This window comes from Rutilus rutilus, assembly GCF_951802725.1.
Source record: "Rutilus rutilus genome assembly, chromosome: 16".
In the NCBI taxonomy this organism is placed as follows: domain Eukaryota; kingdom Metazoa; phylum Chordata; class Actinopteri; order Cypriniformes; family Leuciscidae; genus Rutilus; species Rutilus rutilus.
This window is the reverse complement of record NC_140224.1, coordinates 36,658,119-36,676,409: the sequence shown is the minus strand read 5'-3', so window position 1 is coordinate 36,676,409 and position 18,291 is coordinate 36,658,119. Positions and strand designations below refer to the sequence as shown.

The following is an 18,291-nucleotide window of genomic DNA, read 5'->3' as shown; positions in this document are numbered from 1 at the left end:
GCGATCCCTCGCTCAACACATCACCGTGTGTGAGAGGAGGACGCTCTGTGATCTCCAAGAACACACACACACACACAGTCTCCGAGAGCAGCGGGAGGGATACACGGGAGTTTAGTGCAAAGCCAATTAACCCCGGATTACCCAGAGTGCTCCTGCTGGTGTCCGTATGATTTCGCCAGGACTCTTTGATAAGGTGCTTATAGAAACATTATAGATAGTAACACAGACTATAAATAAACAGGCAGGGAAAGTTTTTCTTCATTAGTGTGCAGTGAAGTCTGTTTGTCTATCTGTCTATATATCCTGTCTGTCTATATATCTATTTATCCTGTCTGTCTGTCTATATATCTATATATCCTGTCTGTCTATCTATCTGTCTATATATCCTGTCTGTCTGTCTGTCTATATATCTATTTATCCTGTCTGTTTGTCTTTATATCTGTATATCCTGTCTGTCTGTCTATCTATCTGTCTATATATCCTGTCTGTTTGTCTTTATATCTATATATCCTGTCTGTCTATCTATCTGTCTATATATCCTGTCTGTTTGTCTTTATATCTATATATCCTGTCTGTCTATCTATCTGCCTATATATCCTGTCTGTCTATCTGTCTGTATATCCTGTCTGTTTGTCTGTCTATATATCCTGTCTGTTTGTCTTTATATCTATATATCCTGTCTGTTTATCTGTCTATATATCCTGTCTGTTTGTCTTTATATCTATATATTCTGTCTGTCTGTCTGTCTGTCTGTCTATATATCCTGTCTGTTTGTCTTTATATCTATATATCCTGTCTGTCTATATATCTGTCTATATATCCTGTCTGTTTGTCTTTATATCTATATATTCTGTCTGTCTGTCTGTCTATCTGTCTATATATCCTGTCTGTTTGTCTTTATATCTATATATCCTGTCTGTCTGTCTATCTGTCTATATATACTGTCTGTCTATATATCCTGTCTGTTTGTCTTTATATCTATATATTCTGTCTGTCTGTCTGTCTATCTGTCTATATATCCTGTCTGTTTGTCTTTATATCTATATATCCTGTCTGTCTATCTGTCTATATATCCTGTCTGTTTGTCTTTATATCTATATATTCTGTCTGTCTGTCTATCTGTCTATATATCCTGTCTGTTTGTCTTTATATCTATATATTCTGTCTGTCTGTCTGTCTGTCTATATATCCTGTCTGTTTGTCTTTATATCTATATATTCTGTCTGTCTGTCTATCTGTCTATATATCCTGTCTGTTTGTCTTTATATCTATATATTCTGTCTGTCTGTCTGTCTATCTGTCTATATATCCTGTCTGTTTGTCTTTATATCTATATATTCTGTCTGTCTGTCTGTCTGTCTATATATCCTGTCTGTTTGTCTTTATATCTATATATCCTGTCTGTCTATCTGTCTATATATCCTGTCTGTTTGTCTTTATATCTATATATCCTGTCTGTCTATCTGTCTATATATCCTGTCTATCTGTCTATATATCCTGTCTGTTTGTCTTTATATCTATATATTCTGTCTGTCTATCTGTCTATATATCCTGTCTGTTTGTCTTTATATCTATATATCCTGTCTGTTTGTCTTTATATCTATATATCCTGTCTGTCTATCTGTCTATATATCCTGTCTGTCTGTCTGTCTATCTGTCTATATATCCTGTCTGTCTATCTATCTGTCTATATATCCTGTCTGTTTGTCTTTATATCTATATATTCTGTCTGTCTGTCTATATATCCTGTCTGTTTGTCTTTATATCTATATATCCTGTCTGTTTGTCTTTATATCTATATATTCTGTCTATCTGTCTATATATCCTGTCTGTTTGTCTTTATATCTATATATTCTGTCTGTCTATCTGTCTATATATCCTGTCTGTTTGTCTTTATATCTATATATCCTGTCTGTTTGTCTTTATATCTATATATCCTGTCTGTCTATCTGTCTATATATCCTGTCTGTCTGTCTATCTGTCTATATATCCTGTCTGTCTATCTATCTGTCTATATATCCTGTCTGTTTGTCTTTATATCTATATATTCTGTCTGTCTGTCTATATATCCTGTCTGTTTGTCTTTATATCCTGTCTGTCTGTCTATATATCCTGTCTGTTTGTCTTTATATCTATATATCCTGTCTGTTTGTCTTTATATCTATATATCCTGTCTTTCTGGCTATATATCCTAGATAGTAACACAGACTATAAATAAACAAGCGGGGGAAGTTTTTCTTCATTAGTGTGCAATGGAACAGAGTCAAATATCTTGTCACGATTTGTGTAGGAAGAAACTGTACAGTTCAGCTCTTCTAGAATATTCCTACAGTGCCGTCAGCAGGGTTTAATGAAGTCCCAACGAGTGCAATTAAAAACTGTATGAAATATATAATACTTGTATCTGCAGCATCTGCTATGATGGGATATTTTATCATAATATCTCAATGACCATGGAGTGAATTTTTAACCATTTCTCTACTTTGGTTTGACTGGATGTTTGCCATGTTTTCCAGGCGCTTCCCTACAGGAAGTGACATCATTTTGGAGGGAAATCAGCAGCACAAACATCAGTAAGTATTATCTGTGGATTTGATGGATTCTGTGGTTTTTGTCTCTCTGAAATATGATCGAATTACACAAATCAGATTGATAATATATACCCAAAAGATATTTTTTCAAAAATGTAATATTTCAAAAGATTGGCATCTTCATGTAAGCTTGTCATTGTTTAAATAATTGAAATCTAATTAATAACGAGATTGATAAGAAAAAGCTTTTTTATAACCTGCATGTTTCCCCCTATTTTCTTTACTTGAAAAATTATTTTAGATTTTTAAAATATTTTTATTAAGACAGAATTAGCATGACCTCTTTCAGTAAAGTAGTAATGTTCAGTTTAGATAGAGAGTTTGGTATAATAGATTTTTTTAAATAATGAATATGATGGTGCACAAAGTGACTGTGACAATATCAGTTTTCACACAAAACCACTGTATAGAATGAAGACCGGGGCTAGTTGTCACAAGGTGAATATTGCAATATTTATGAATTGCACAAAATGCGTGTTTTGGTTGTTTTCAAACATCTAGAATAATGTTTGTGAGATAAAAAGACAAGACGAGAGTCAACATTATCATGAGAATAGATGAATTGTGTTCTCACCACAAGTGTTTCAGGTTGGGTCAAGTTGTCACATGCATTTTAACTTGTAGTTTTAGTGGCTTGTTTACAATTCCTGTAGGCCAAAAACAATGGTTTGAAATCTTTAGCTTCCCCATTTTTGTGGTTTCATGAGTTTCATTATTGTTTTACTGTCCAAATTCAATTACAAAGCCTTTAATAGGCTGTTTAATGTCAGTTTCCCACTGTGACAACATGCCCCGCTATTGATTACATTTCTTTTGCAGGCAGTGATGTTGAACATTTTTGAAAAAGTTTGTGTCTATAAAGAAACTGACTTCACTTAAGCAAAACGTGTGACAACTAGCCCCAGTCTCCCATATATAATGTCTGTAACTGTTGATTTGAATTGAACAGTTCAGAAAGATCCATCAAAGATAATTAGTCCATTTGCCAGAGTTTTGCTTCAAACTGTCAGCTTTTTCCACAAAACGTTACTCAGAAAAAGACATTTCCACAGGCGAGTGAGTTTTTGCAGTTAATTTTCCCTAATTACCTGTCAGCATTTTTCTGAAGGAGCAAAGGACACGTCACAGGGTGAATACAGAGCAAATAGTTTTACATACATCTGCATTTCAAACAACACCAGATCATCAGCACAGCATACATTAACACAATCCTCACTAGCACATATCTGTTCTTGAAGAATTTAATACATTCAGTATCAAAGACAGTTTCTCTTGCACTTAATGATTGCATTTAATGTGTGATGGACATATCTTCAGCATGCACCAGCAAATTCATTGTTAACACTCCAAACCCAAAGGAGATTTTCAGTGCAACAGAAGTGGATTGTGATTTATACTTTTAAAAAAAGCACCGTACACGTCAAAGCACGTCATGGCAGTAGCTCATATATGAACCATGCAAGTCAAGTGAACAGGATGAATATGATTTTTTTGGGCAAAGTATTCCTGCGATTATCAAATCATGCAGGCTGTAATTTAATCAAATAAATATATGCGCTGCAGGTTTTAAAGAGAAGTGCGTCATTTTGTGTATTTACACGCGTGCAACTCATGATGTGAAATTATGACAAGAATATATGACAAATATATAAAAAAGATCAAATTGTGACATATTAAGTCATAATTAGGAAATAAATAAAAAGTAAAAAAAAAAAATCATAATCATGAAAAAACATGAAACTGTAAATTATTAGATTTATAAATAAAAATAATGGCAAAAAAAAAACTAATTATGAGGAAAAAGTCAAAATTATGATGTAAAATGTCATAATGATGAATAAAAAGTTAGAATTATGAGATTAAAAAATTAAATTAGAAAAAAAATTAATAAGATAAGTTTCAAAATTATGACATACTAATTCATAATTATGAGATAAAAAGTTGGATTTGTCTTTTTTCTTTTGTTATAATTTTGATAGTCTTTTTTTTGGGGGGGGGGGGGGGTGTCAAAATTATAGCATACTAAGTCATAACTCAGAGATGAAGAGTTGAAATTATGACATCAAATGTCAAAAATGATAATCACACTATAATCATGACCAAATTATAATGAGAAGCATGAAAGGCTCGCTGTGGTTTTCCACTGAGTGTTTAACATTTGAAAATAAAGAACTTTAGACAGCCATTAATATTATATAAAATTATGTTTCATAAAATATTACAATAATAGTCATATATTATTATTAATATTGATAGTATCATAATAATAATAATAATAATAAAAGTAATTATTTTTATCATATTTTTCTTACTAGATGCAGTGAAATATCACAATAGTAATATTTGTTATTTTGAATATTTTTATTAAGTATTAATAATTATTATTATTATAGTCATATTGTCACAGTTTGTTTTCATTAGTCACATGTTTTCCTTTGTTCAGTTTTCCCGCCACTTCTTTGTTACCATGGTCACCATTATGAGTTTATTTGGTTCAGCTGTGTTTGATTAATCATCCTCATTTGTGTTTGCTATATAAGTTGTTCCCTCACATCCATTCTCTGTCCGATCACTGTTATGTTAAAGGGGTCAAACCAAATTTGCCTTGATCTCTTGGTATATAAGAGGTCTTTGTACCATTAAAACTTCCTGCAAGTTTCATAGCTTAAGACGTCCTCCCCATTATAAACGAAGCATTTATTTAATCAAGCTCTAATTACAGCTCGTTGGGGATCCATGGTAAGAAGTGACGTACCGGTCGTTTGCATATGACCGCCTCCAGCGCGAGACAACTACGCCTCATTTCTCATCATGGCATCGTTGTCACGCCACAGGTGTTCAGTGGACATTTACAGAAGACTGCGATGACGCAGATGTGCTGTTCCTGGCAGTGGACAAACTAAATGTTTGAATATGCTGCCGAATGATCCAGACGTCAGGGAAAAATGGATGCAGTTTATTCTTTGCGGACGTCCCAGTCACGGCAGTGTTCATTTAAGCGTGTGTTCTCTACATTTCAAGGATGACTGTTTTGAGAACAAATCACAGTATGATGCTACCCTGGTAATCCAGAGTTCTCGCGAGAGCACAAGTTGAATTTGCTCAGCGAGTTACTCTGGTGTCGAGTAATGATGCTCATTAAATATGCCCCTTGTATCTGAGCTGCACCAATCACATCGGGTTATCTGATATAGGCGGAGCTAAACAGATGACGACAGCGCTGTGACGTCGAAGTCATTAGTAAACATTGCAAGATGGCTATGGATGAACACCAGTTGTTTGAAACGGCTTTGGCCGCTACAATGAACGATTTAGACTTGGCTTTTTATCTAAAACAGGAACAGAAGATGGCGCTCGAATCCTTCCTTTGCAAGAAGGACGTTTTTGCTGTTTTGCCGACCGGATACGGTAAGAGTCTAATCTACCAGTTAGCTCCGCTGGTAGCTAAGCGTATGGGGTTTATTGTTGTGATTGGTCGTAGTGTTATCCAATTGTGTGCAGTGAGATTTTCAAATGCATGCTTGGTGCCGCCCCTCGAGCTGGCCGAGTTTCATTAGTCGACGCCAGACCATTAATCTTTTAGATTTAGGTCTGGATTTCCAGGATAGTATGATGCTGGCTTTGGCAGAAAACTTTTGCTTAAAGATCAGGCTGTGACGACTATTCTGGGCCCAACAACGACACCGCAAACTGTAAGTAATGTATTTCATCTTAAAACTACTTTTAGCCAATGACGTTAGCCAATCATAACAGTGGGCGTTAACACTGAACTCTTAAAGGGGAAACGCCCCCAAAACAGACTGTTTGAATCAGAGGATGAGAAACGGTGGGAAAAGGTCATTTATCACTAAAATGTAAAAGTGTTTTGTCCAAAAAGCTATAGTATAAGGGAACATAATAAAACAAAAACAAAAATCATGTCATGACCCCTTTAAGTGTGTGTGGATCAACCTGTTTGCCTGTCTTGGAAAAAGTTGGAAAAACGTTGTATTTGAAATGATCGTCTTCTTTGTCTGCCTTCCTGCACCCCATCCGTGACACATAGCGATATATATTTTTTTTTTTTTAAATCGCCCAACCTCTGCAGCCCTATAAACAAGCCTAGCAAAACTGGAGTTTTTTTTTTCTTCTTCATAAAAAATGTCAATGGCGTTTTGTGTTGCAGTGTTTGTGTTTGTTGTTTTTCAGTCCAGATCCTCGAGCACCAGCTCATCCTGCTGTTCTCCGGCGCAGAAATCTCTCCTGTCGTTTCCCTGAGCGCTAGCCGCGTCTCCGTCCGCAAACACGCGGTTGTGTTTCCAGGTGCCTTTGCGTCTCGGCTCCTTTACAACACACACACCCAACCGGAACGCCGCCTGGAACCCGCGCCGGAAGTTCTCGTTGAAGTATCCGTACACCACGGGGTTCACGCTGCTGTTGAAGAACGCTAGCCAGTGCGCAAACGGGAAGATGTACACGGCCACCAGGTCTAGCTGCGCGGATGATAGATTCCCGTAATCCGTTAGCATCATGAGGATCCAGAGCGGGAGCCAGGACACGGTGAACAGCAACGCCACCATTATCAACATGTTCACCACTCGAAGCTTCCGGCGGAAAACCCTGCGGCTCTCGTCCTCTGCGCGCGCGTCGCGGATGGAGGCGGGAGACTTGACTAGCTTGACGGCGATGCGCGTGTACATGATGACGATGAGCGTGACCGGAGCCAGGTAGATGTGTGAGAACAGGACCGTGGTGTAGATCTTCCTCATGCTCCGCTCGGGCCAGGCCTCCCAGCAGGTGAACAGCGGGTACGTGATGTTGTCCCGGTCCACCATGAAGTGCAGGACGTCCTGGGAGACGGTTAGCGTGATGGCGGAGGGACACATGATGGCGATGGCTAACGCCCAGATGAAGGCGATGCTAATGATGGCCTGACGCTGCGTTAGCTTACGCTGGAACGGATACACGATGCAACGGAACCTAGGAGGAAGAGGAGGAGGTTATCAGAGCGGTTAACCTTTTTAAGTTAGGTTAACCACTTTATTAATCCCACAAGGGGCAATTAAATTAGGGCAGTGGCATCACATCACAAGCTAAAAACAAACATACATTCACATCTACATATTACAACATTCCAATACACCATGCTTTATAGTAAAATTCACACAAGGAGGAAGAGAGAATCCTCAATAAGAAAATTCGTATTACAAATACTAAAAGTGCTAAATATGTTGGTATAAATTGACTATTCGACTCAATATATTTGCATTGTGCATTTTTAAAGCCTACTAATGCCTGCTTCTGTAATGCCTGTTAAAGGGGTGGTATAATGCCCTTTTCACAAGATAAATCGGTGTGTGTGTGAAGTTTTAGCTCAAAATACCCCACAGATATTTTTATATAACATGTTAAAATTGTCACTTTTTGAGGGTGAGCAAAAACACACCGTTTTGTGTCTGTTCCTTTAAATGCAAATGAGCTGCTGCTCCCGGCACAGGGGGCGGAGCTTCAACAGCTTGTGTCATTTTACCTCGCACAGACATACACTGAAAAATGTTCAAACTTTTAGCCTTTTATGTTCAAACTGGATTCAGACAAAGAAGAGACTCAAGAAGAAGTGACACCATGTAGAAGCAACAGGACATTTCTGAATGGTTAGTTGATGAATTTTTGCAGCTTATGTGTAGTTATGTTCTAGTCATTGTCTTGATAATGTGTTTTTGCTTTTATTTAGATGCTGAAATAGATGATAAAACAATAATAGACCTGATTTTAGAAGCTTAATCTGATGCATAATCTGTTTTTATTATTTTACAGTGAGCTTATTTTTCTAAACTGTTTTAATTATTCTTATTTCTTTTTATTATTTTAATTTCTTCTATGTAAAGCACTTTGAATTGCCATTGTGTATGAAATGTGCTATATAAATAAACTTGCCTTGCCTTGCCTTGCCTTGCCTTGCCTTGATAGACTGATTATAAAACCCGAGCTCACACACACTGACTCATGGATGTTGAGGAAAGCCAGCGGGTCAGACTGAACCTGGCAATTTCTGCTTCTGTGTACAATATGTGCGAGACAGTCGGCAAACAGACTGAGCGCTCGCCGTCTGAGAACGAGTCTGCAAATTACTGCTTTGTTCAAAACAAAAGACTGTAACACAAAACAATGTGAAAAATCTGTGAAATGCTTGATGTTTGTCAAGCTGTGCGTGTGTGTGTCAGGTCTATTTTACAGACGCTCTCACTGTGAACACCAGCTGTCATCATATACTTTTAAGAACTGTTTTGACTTCCTTTATTCTGTTCGACACAATGGAAATGTTCATCTGTTGTTCCTCTCCAAACAATGCCATAACATTGTGAACACGTCTGTCAATCAATGTCTAAACGCATGTTTTATATTGCCGTAGTTGATTTTGCAAGGTTTCTGAAGTCGCATGATAGCTGAATGTTTTTGCGTTTCACAGAAGAAAGAGAGTCAAGGTTTTTTGTTTTAAGCTGGAAAATGCTTTGGAGTCAGTTTTTCTACTTCAAAAATGTCACATTTACTTACTGTTTGTGAAACTAGCTTCAATTTTGAAGGTCAGTAAAGAACGGCAGAAGGATTAATTGGCTTAATCTTTAAAGAGGCCAAATGACGCCCTTGATAAAGTCTTGATGTTGTTTTCAGGCTCTACTAGAACAGGTTTTCCTGCTTGAATGTTGATTATTTCCTCATATTCTCCATTGTTGCGGCTCCTCTCTTCCCAGTCTGTCAGTAACGCTCTGGGGTGCGTTTCCCGAAAGCATCGTTGGCCAACTATGGTCGCAAGTTCCGTCGTTACCAATAGAGTTCAATGGACATTGCGATGAACTTGCGACCATAGTTGGCCAACGATGCTTTCGGGAAATGCACCCCTGTTTAGTTCCTGTCTCTATGAACTGAAGCCCCTCCTTCTGAAAAGCACACTGTGCTCTGATTGGTCGACTGGAGCAGTGTGTTGTGATTGGTCGAGCGCTTCAAGCGTGTTTGGGAAATGTCCCGCTATTACCATAACCACCAGTTTCAACACACTACTAATTACAGACCGGACTCGATTCTCCCTTTTCTGTCATAAATACTAGTATCCTCAACAACTACGCTCCAAAGAAATGGAATCTGCAAGGATTTCCAGTCCAGATTTAGACCGTATCATAGTACAAAAACTGCTCTCATTAGAGTCACAAATGATTTACTCTTATCATCCGATCGTGGTTGTTTCTCTCTATTAGTGTTAATGGACTTTAATGCTGAATTTGATACCATCGACCACAACATTCTTTTGTATAGACTCTAAAATCATGTTGGCATTAGTGGAATTGCATTGGCATGGTTCAAATGGTTATCAAATGGTTATCTGACCGTCAATTTGTAGCAGTAAATGAAGAAGTGTGATATGGATCAGTATGGAGTACCCCAAGGCTCAGTACTAGGACCGTTGCTGTTCACTCTGTACATGCCACCTGACGTTAGTTTTCACTGTTACGCTGATGATACTCAGCTCTATATTTCTTCATGCCGCTACGAAACATAACAATTCACAAAATTAACAGAATGCATAGTTGATATAAAAAATTGGATGATTAGTAATTTCCTACTACTAAATTCTGAGAAAAGAGAGATTCTAATTATTGGACCAAAAACCTCTGCACATAATAACCCAGAATACTGTCTAACACTTGAAGAGGGAACATATCACACCTGTGTTAGCATGCCTTCATTGGTTACCTGTTCAATTCAGAGTTGATTTTAAGGTTTTAGTATTTGTATTTAAAGCACTTCATGGTTTTGCCCCCACTTATATTTCAGATCTCCTCCATTTCTACTCTCCTGAGAGAATGCTCAGATCCTCCACACAGCTATTATTGATTATCCAAGGGTGACCGGGCTTTCTCAGTTCTTGGTCCAAAGCTCTGGAATTCTTTACCTTTTTCCATTAGATCATCCCCTACGCTATCCATATTTAAATCATCTCTTAAAACATTATTTTTCCTCAGGCTTATGCGTAATTTTAGTTTTCATTGTTTTATTTGCTTGATGATGATTTGTATTACATCTATTATTTTCTTCTGATATATTTATTAGTATTTAAATTTTATTGTATGATGATGATATTTTGTAATGTCTGTTGTGCATCACTTTGGTCAGCATTCATGTTGTTTTAAGGTGCTATATAAATAAATTTGACCTTAACCTCTTCGTTGTTAGTTAGGATCGCGTGTGTGTGTGCTCTTTGATACCAATCTTTCATTTGAAAGTCACGTTTCTAGCATCTGTAAAACCGTATTCTTCCATCTTAAAAATATATCTAAATTACGACATATGCTCTCATTGTCAAATGCGGAACAGTTAGTTCATGTGTTCATATGTTCATTATTGTAATGCTCTACTGGGTGGTTGCCCTGCACGCTTAATAAACAAACTCCAGCTGGTCCAAAACGCAGCAGCTCGAGTTCTTACCAGAACCAGGAAGTATGACCATATTAGCCCGGTTCTGTCAACACTGCACTGGCTCCCTATTAAACATTGCATGCATTTGAAAATCTTGCTAATTACGTACAAAGCACTAAATGGTTTAGCTCCGCAGTACCTGAGCGAGCTCTTAACGCATTATAGTCCTTCACGTCTATTGCAATCTCAAAATTCTGGCCAGTTGATAATACCTAGAATATCAAATGTACTGGTTTTGCATGTAGAGTAGTAGTAGATGAGGAGGTAAGCTTGCGTCTTTACAGGTCAGAAGGTCACAAACATTGAGTTTCATCCTGAAGAGGGTGTTTGTAAGCCCATGTGAAGTGCAGGCAGGGTGAGAGTTATTAACCTTTCCACTGCGATCGCCACCAGCGTGAAGACAGACGCCGAGACTGAAGCTCCCTGGACGAGTCCACTCATTTTACAGATCACTACATCAAACGGCCAACCTGTACCAGAGATAATGACAGGCAGAGAGAAGAGCACTTTATGTACAGCTCAAAGAAAACCCATTTCTTCACCTCAAAACAACCTGTTTGTGAGATGAATCCATAAAATTTGATTTGAAGCAGAGAAAAATGACAAGTGTGCTGCATATTTACGCTGTATACTACAATATTTTTCTACTTCCCGTGATGAAACTGTATTTAAAACGCAACAAGCTTTCCTGGAGCTCAAACAGCTCGTTGGCGCTTGCATGGTCATGGGTTCGATTCCCAGGGAAAGCAAGAACTGATAAGAATGTAAATGTGTACCTTGAAATGCAATGCAAGTCGCTTTGGATAAAAGCGTCTGCCAAATGCATAAATGTAAATGTAATGCAACAAATCAACAAAATCAGCTGGCATAGGGTTGCTTTACACAACACATGGTCTGTGTGCAAATGATGAACAACACAGGATTTAATCTGAGTCAACAGTGTGTAATTATGACAGCATGCACACAAACACTGGACACATGTAGATCTTGTTTTAACATGCTGAGCGTCTGTGACTCAGTTCCTGCTACAGTAAGAGCATAAAGACCCTGTGCTGTTAACGGCTTTAAAAGCCCTATATTACATTTACTTCGGTTTCTCTCACAGGTACGAGCCGCTGAAACCTGCCGGACTAACAGCTCTTCCCTCACACTTTGCGATAAATTACTTAAATTTACTTCAAAGACTCCAGAGAAGTGATGGGGAAAAAAGGTTCACCCTGAAATGCATTTCTACTTCAGAACGCAGATGCATCAGTGTAAACTGTGCAAGTCATGAAGGTGTGTGTGTTTGAATCAAAGGAATCATTCAATAGCTGGAGCACAAACACTGTAGGACGACACACACACACAACTTTAACACTTTGTGCAAGAGGTTTAATCACTATCAGAACTAGAACTGCAAGAAAAAAACTTGAGCCTTTAGACAAAATATTTCAATAAATAAGTTTGCATTTGTGTTTTTTGTTGAGTATCATATTTGATACATCAAGCTTTTATGGCTCAGTCCGATACAGTGAGAATATGGAGGAAAACAGCTCACTTTTTCTCGGAGACCCAAACCGAGCACAAATACGCTGTTTGCTGCAGATGCTGATATTTATAAGAACAAAAAAGTGATGAAATTCTGATGCTTGTAATGTAAATCAATGAGATCTTTATAACAGTACAGCAGATACTGACATAAAATGCATATCAAAATCTGCCAATAATGTCTTAGTAAGATGATATTTAAATGCTCAGTTTTACGATCAAAGCTCTGTAGTTTTAAAACATATAATGCAATGCAATACAATGATTGAGAGATGAACTAATAAACCTTCCTCAAAAGCCTGATGATCATATTTGATACTCAAGATTTTGCTACAAAATGATGTTTGGATAATCAAGTTAAAGCTATAATAATCAAAGCTATGTTGCTTCAGTCCAGTAAGTGTTCGTCTTGAAATATGACTGATAATATCAAAGTTATTCTTACGTTTACCTTATAACAATCAGAGCAGATCTGACAGCAGAAAGACACGTGAAGCACGAGCTGAAGACGTTTGTACAATTAAACTAAAGATAAAACAGTGTAAACTATCAGTCAGAACTGGAGGAGATTGTGTGTGACAGTTTTGATCATTTAGAGCTGATCAATTTGATAGCATGAAAAAGCATGAAATGGACTCCTGTACTATAGAGAGATGAGTCACATGACACCTACGGCTCAGGTGATTGGCTGAGAGCTCATGAAGATGGCAGCATGGAGTTTGCATGTGAAGACTAACAGAAAACCTTCATGTACCTGTGATCAGGTTGTCCACCAGCGTGATGGGAAGGCATAAGATGCCCACTAACAGGTCGCTGATGGCCAGGTTGAGTATGAAGATGTTGGTGACGGTTCGCATCTGCCGGTTTTTCAGCACGATGAAACACACCAGGAGGTTTCCCAGCATGCACAGCGAGAAGATGAGCAGGTAGGCCAGGATGAAGACGGTGGCCACCGCGAGCGAATGCTGGTAATACGGTAAGAGCGTGATGTTTCTGCTGTCGTTGAAGAGCGCGGCGTGGTTAACGCTGATGTTCTCGGTGTAAAGCACGTTGAAATCCATTGCTGAGAGAGTTCCCAAATCTAAGACAGAAAACAGAGATCAGTGACTCTTGCAGGAATCTTTCTGAATGTTTTTTGGCTTGTACGAACATCTAAACATACTAAAATCAAGATGCATTTACTTGAGTTGCAAAATGACAGATATTTATTAAAGTTAAGCCAAAAACATTCTGCCAAAGGGGTCAGAAGAATGAACCTTTCCCTTTGAATTAAGATTATTTTTCTGATCCCATTGGCTGATTTGTTCTCGTTTTAGAAAATAATTTTCTTTGCACTTTTTGTCATGTTCTCATTTGTAATTGTGGCATTAAATAATGCATTAAACGGAGCCATTAGTGTGCTTTACTCATGTTAGTCACTTGATCTGCAATATCTAAATGTAGCTGCAAGATGTAGTCAGAGAGCCAGAAACTGAAGGGAAATTGTTTAAATTGCTTTTAATGTGATGCACTTTGAACTTTATGCCAAGTTTCAGAGGTTATGAGCATGTGACATTCATTTTAACTCTGATGGTGCCTCAAAGCCAGTGATCGCAGGGTCACATGATGCATTTCATTTTAATATGCCAATGCATAACCCAGTTTCAAGATTAACTTTGGGACCAGACCAGTCCATGAAAGCTGATTCCACTGAATTCAACATAACGGACAGGCAATACCTTGGAAAGACGGAGAGTCAGTGTTCTATTGCTAATGACAAGCACAATCTTAAAGTCCCCCTGTGGTGAAAATCCAGCTTTTAATGTTGTTTATGTGTCTATGTGGTGTTTTTAATATGCTTTAAGACAAACCATGTGTAAATTCATAAGTCGACACCATTGCTGAGTATTTCCTCCTTAAAACTGCAGTGAACCAAAGACAGTCTCAAAAACACGCTTTGAAATCGCTGGTGTTTCTGACGTCACAAACTACCTTGTAACCAATCAGATCAACGTGTGATCGTCAACCAGTGGATCTCTGAGCTGAGCGAGTGAGTGGAGGCGGGGCTCATTTGCATATTCATAGAACCGCGCATACTAAATGAGGCGAGGGTGTCGAGTTACATTCAAGATATTTTAAGGCATGAAGTCATTTTTTTTTCAAGGAAAAAAACGCTTAAATATGTAATTTTGGTGATCAGAGATGAGTTTTAAGGGATAAAATTATTGACTGGGGGACTTTAAAAAAGTTATAAGCAAATTTGCATGATATTGTTACACTAGATATGTTTACACTTAACAAGTTTTACTTTTTATTACATGAAACCAATTTTATTCTGTATAACCTAATTACTATAAAGAAGCTCATATACTGTATTTTTTTATAACATTATAGACCTTATGCGCCAGAGAAATGAGGGCGCCGCCATCTTTAGAATATTGTCTTTGAACTTCCGTTTTTGCGGTCGCTCTGTATATTTCTATGGCGCTGCTGTCCAGGAGTAATTCGCTTTTTAAGTGGATTTACTTAATGTAAAGTTAACGAAAGTTATCATGAGGACTGTGACGTTTAAAGCAGATGACTTAACAAATGTCAGTCGACCGGAAATATTTTAAAACGAGCCGTTCATTAATAAACACACAAAATCGCTGTGAAAATACAGACCGGAAGTCAAAAGACAACGAGCGCAGCGCTGAAAAGGGGCGGAGCTACATAAGGTCTATATAATAGGCTAGTTTTTCAAGTCATTGCACTAATCACAAACAAATAAATAAATAACCTATCATTGTAAATCATGAAGTCAATCTGAGAGGGCAAAAGGATTAATGTTAATATCAGTTACTTTCCGAGTATCTCTGTCGCTCAAAAGATAAAAAAGTCTCTGTGTTTGTGAATGGGTGTTCGGTTTACATTCGAGAGAAACTGAGGGGATTGTTAATAGGGATGAAAATGAGTCAAGTGAAAACCTTTCGCTGAAAATCGGCACTTTGGAATTCAAAATAGGTCATTTGTGTGATTGAGTTTAAAAAAAAAAAGTTTTGCTACTTCATAATTCAGTACAAAACAGTGCTGAACTTTGCCAAAAAAAAAAAAAAAAGACTGGCAAATAATAAAAAGATATATATATATATTTTTTTTTAAATGTTATAATAGTAATTTTCTATGAATTATCTCCATGAATGAAAATGAAAAAAAATGAAAAAACATGGAGATCTTCTTTAAAGTTAATTTTACAAATAATGGTCCCATTTTATATAGAAATAAGGGCTGTTATGTCCATTGGCCGTATTTTTTAAACTCCATTGTTGATTCGAACAGCAAACAACTCTTACTTGCACCAAAGTCCTTTTAGGCAAGTCGTGCCACTCGGCCGCCATCTTGGCAACGCCTCCGGGCAGCTATTTCCCCTTTCTTTTACTGTCTATGGATATTTCGGACTAACAAGACCAGGCTCCTATCTAAATGAATGGGCAGAGAGTCAGAACTGCACTTTCGCTGGTCACCGGGACACAAAAACTGCATGTATAGAAACAGCAGTAAAATATGATAAAAATCGCTGAAAAAGTTTGATGACTTTGCCCCGAAATAAGGTTTAAAATGCCTTTTTCCCCACAGGTTATACTTTACTACGCATGCGCAAGAGTTTACGACACCAACTTCATTTACGTCTCTATCCAGAATGCCGGTGTTGTGCAATAATCAATGTCAATATTGTTCTCCATTATTTAAATATAAGCAGGTTTGCACTTTATCAGTAATAACAATGTATTGAATAGATAAGTTGTTTTAACTATTCATTTACATGAATCGGTTCAAAAGAGTCATTAGTTCGCGAATTGGACGTGTCATACGGTTGTGTGATTATCCCAGCAGTTAGGACATGGACATCCCACAAGGTTAGTGTCAACACAGAAAACATTACATCACTGGATAGGTTTTTTCGTTTATTTAGAGAGTAATTTTATGTCAGCTGAATGTGCGGAATGCATTTCAGAGAAGATAAGGCAACGTATTTTAGCACAATTCACACCCAACGGTAATTCAGGAAAAAAAAATCTCAGAATGCTTCACATGAAACTTTGGTCTTCCGACCTTTTACCATAATGTCGTTTTATTTTGATTAATATGCGTGCGGGAGAGAGAGCAAGACAGCGCTTAATTTGGAGACGGTGAAGTCTTGTTTACACTTTTGCCTGGCTCTGAGGAGAGAGAGAGAGAGAGAGAGAGAGAGAGAGAGAGAGAGAGAGCGCGCGCGCGACCGGGGCGCTCTCTCTCTCTCCGCTGTCGCAAAACCTCAACTGTGCGCATGCGTCAGTGGAACCAGACGATAGGCTTAAATGTTTCCTGGCTTGACTTTTAAAAGCAGATGATTGGCGTACCAGCGGGAGGGGCGGGACATGTGCATACAACCGCCATCTTTGCCGTTACGGGTTTTCCTTATATACTTGTATTGAGGATTAAGGAAGTGGCATGTCTCTTATATAAATTGTCTCTGCTTGCACGCACCGCAACAGACTTTTAAAAATGGTGGTTGAAATAAAATGCTGCGTAAACTCAACCAATCAAAATGCGGCATGAACTTGACCAATCAGCATGTCCAGCGCTCAAGTCCCACCCCTAATCATTCCTGAACTTTGAAAAAGTAGTACCTCGCCGGCAGGGACTTTCGGAGTTACCCAGAACTTCATTTAGACTCTGGTTTGATAATGGTAAAAGACCGTAAAAATGCTACAGTGAAAAACTGTTAATAGCTTGTTTGCATATGACGTCACCTCACTGCGTTGCCATGGCGCGAAATGCAGATGGAGGGCAGGAAGTGATTTGCTACATTTAGAAGCACTATAACAAACTCAAAATGCCTATGTTTTGCGTCGTTTATGGTTGCTCAGATCGATGAAACCACGAGGAGTTTTTAACGAGTACCAAAAGTTGTTGTTCATAAGGGGGAAAAAGGCAAGAAATTGACCGAAAAACGCCGGAAAAAATGGCTTGCAAACCTACGTCGGAAAATGCCTGTGTGTGCAGTGATCACTTTGTCAAAGGTGAGTTAATACAACTTATGTGGCTGTTTGTGTAACGTACCAGTTTCTGAACTTTGTAAAGTCAAAGTAATTGTTTCTTCTTTTCTTTGAGTTTGTAAGTTACCCCTGTAACTGAGGACAAACACGTAACGTTACAGGCTAATCTTTCAATTCAGTTGAAAAATCGCTCCTCATCATAACGTAAGGATCACGTCCAACATATGTTTCGATTTTTTGTTATATATTTCTCTTGTAATAGCGTCAAAAGTAGTCCAGTACGGACTTTCCTCCATCTCGCCCATTCCGCTCTTCACTTCCTGCCCTCCATCTGAATTTCGCGCGTCATCACAATCACGTGACTGCAAACCACCTATTGACTAACAGAAAGTTTCTGTACTACATACGGTGAATAACTGTGATAGATCGAACCGTAAATTGACATTCCCACAATTCCCTGCATGACACTTCACATCTGATGTGTTTTTGTTGAAATTACTAGGTTTCTTCACCCCTTATGAGTTTCTATCCCGAGTCTTTTGGCCTCATCTTGTGCTATTGCAGATGAGCTTGTAAAGTGCAGTGTTTTGGCGTATAATAGTGTTTGATCTTCAGCATTTTCTGCCAGGGTTTGTAGTTGTATCTGAGATAAACCGCTCTAGACTTCAGCTAGCATGTCAGCATCTCCAGCATGAATGAGATCTACTTCCCACAGCGAGCAC

At 38.1% G+C, this 18,291-nt stretch overlaps 2 protein-coding genes across 2 annotated transcripts in view; both read right to left on the bottom strand.

Moving 5' to 3' along the window:
* ppa1a (inorganic pyrophosphatase 1a) overlaps window positions 1–31 on the bottom strand; it is a 14,696-nt gene extending 14,665 nt beyond the window's left edge. Inside the window, exon 1 of the mRNA XM_084435072.1 lies at window positions 1–31. This exon is cut by the window's left edge and continues 709 nt beyond it. The gene's annotated coding sequence lies outside the window, so the exon portion shown is untranslated.
* A 6,360-nt stretch (window positions 32–6,391) lies between these two features.
* Window positions 6,392–16,967, bottom strand: LOC311306305 (neuropeptide FF receptor 1; the record flags this gene model as incomplete). The annotated part of the gene is made up of 4 exons (XM_084434628.1): window positions 6,392–7,550; window positions 11,413–11,512; window positions 13,327–13,653; window positions 16,931–16,967. 4 exons carry the CDS (start codon window positions 16,965–16,967, stop codon window positions 6,776–6,778), a joined length of 1,239 nt encoding a protein of 412 aa, XP_084290754.1. The 3' UTR covers window positions 6,392–6,775.
* Window positions 16,968–18,291: the final 1,324 nt, after the last annotated feature.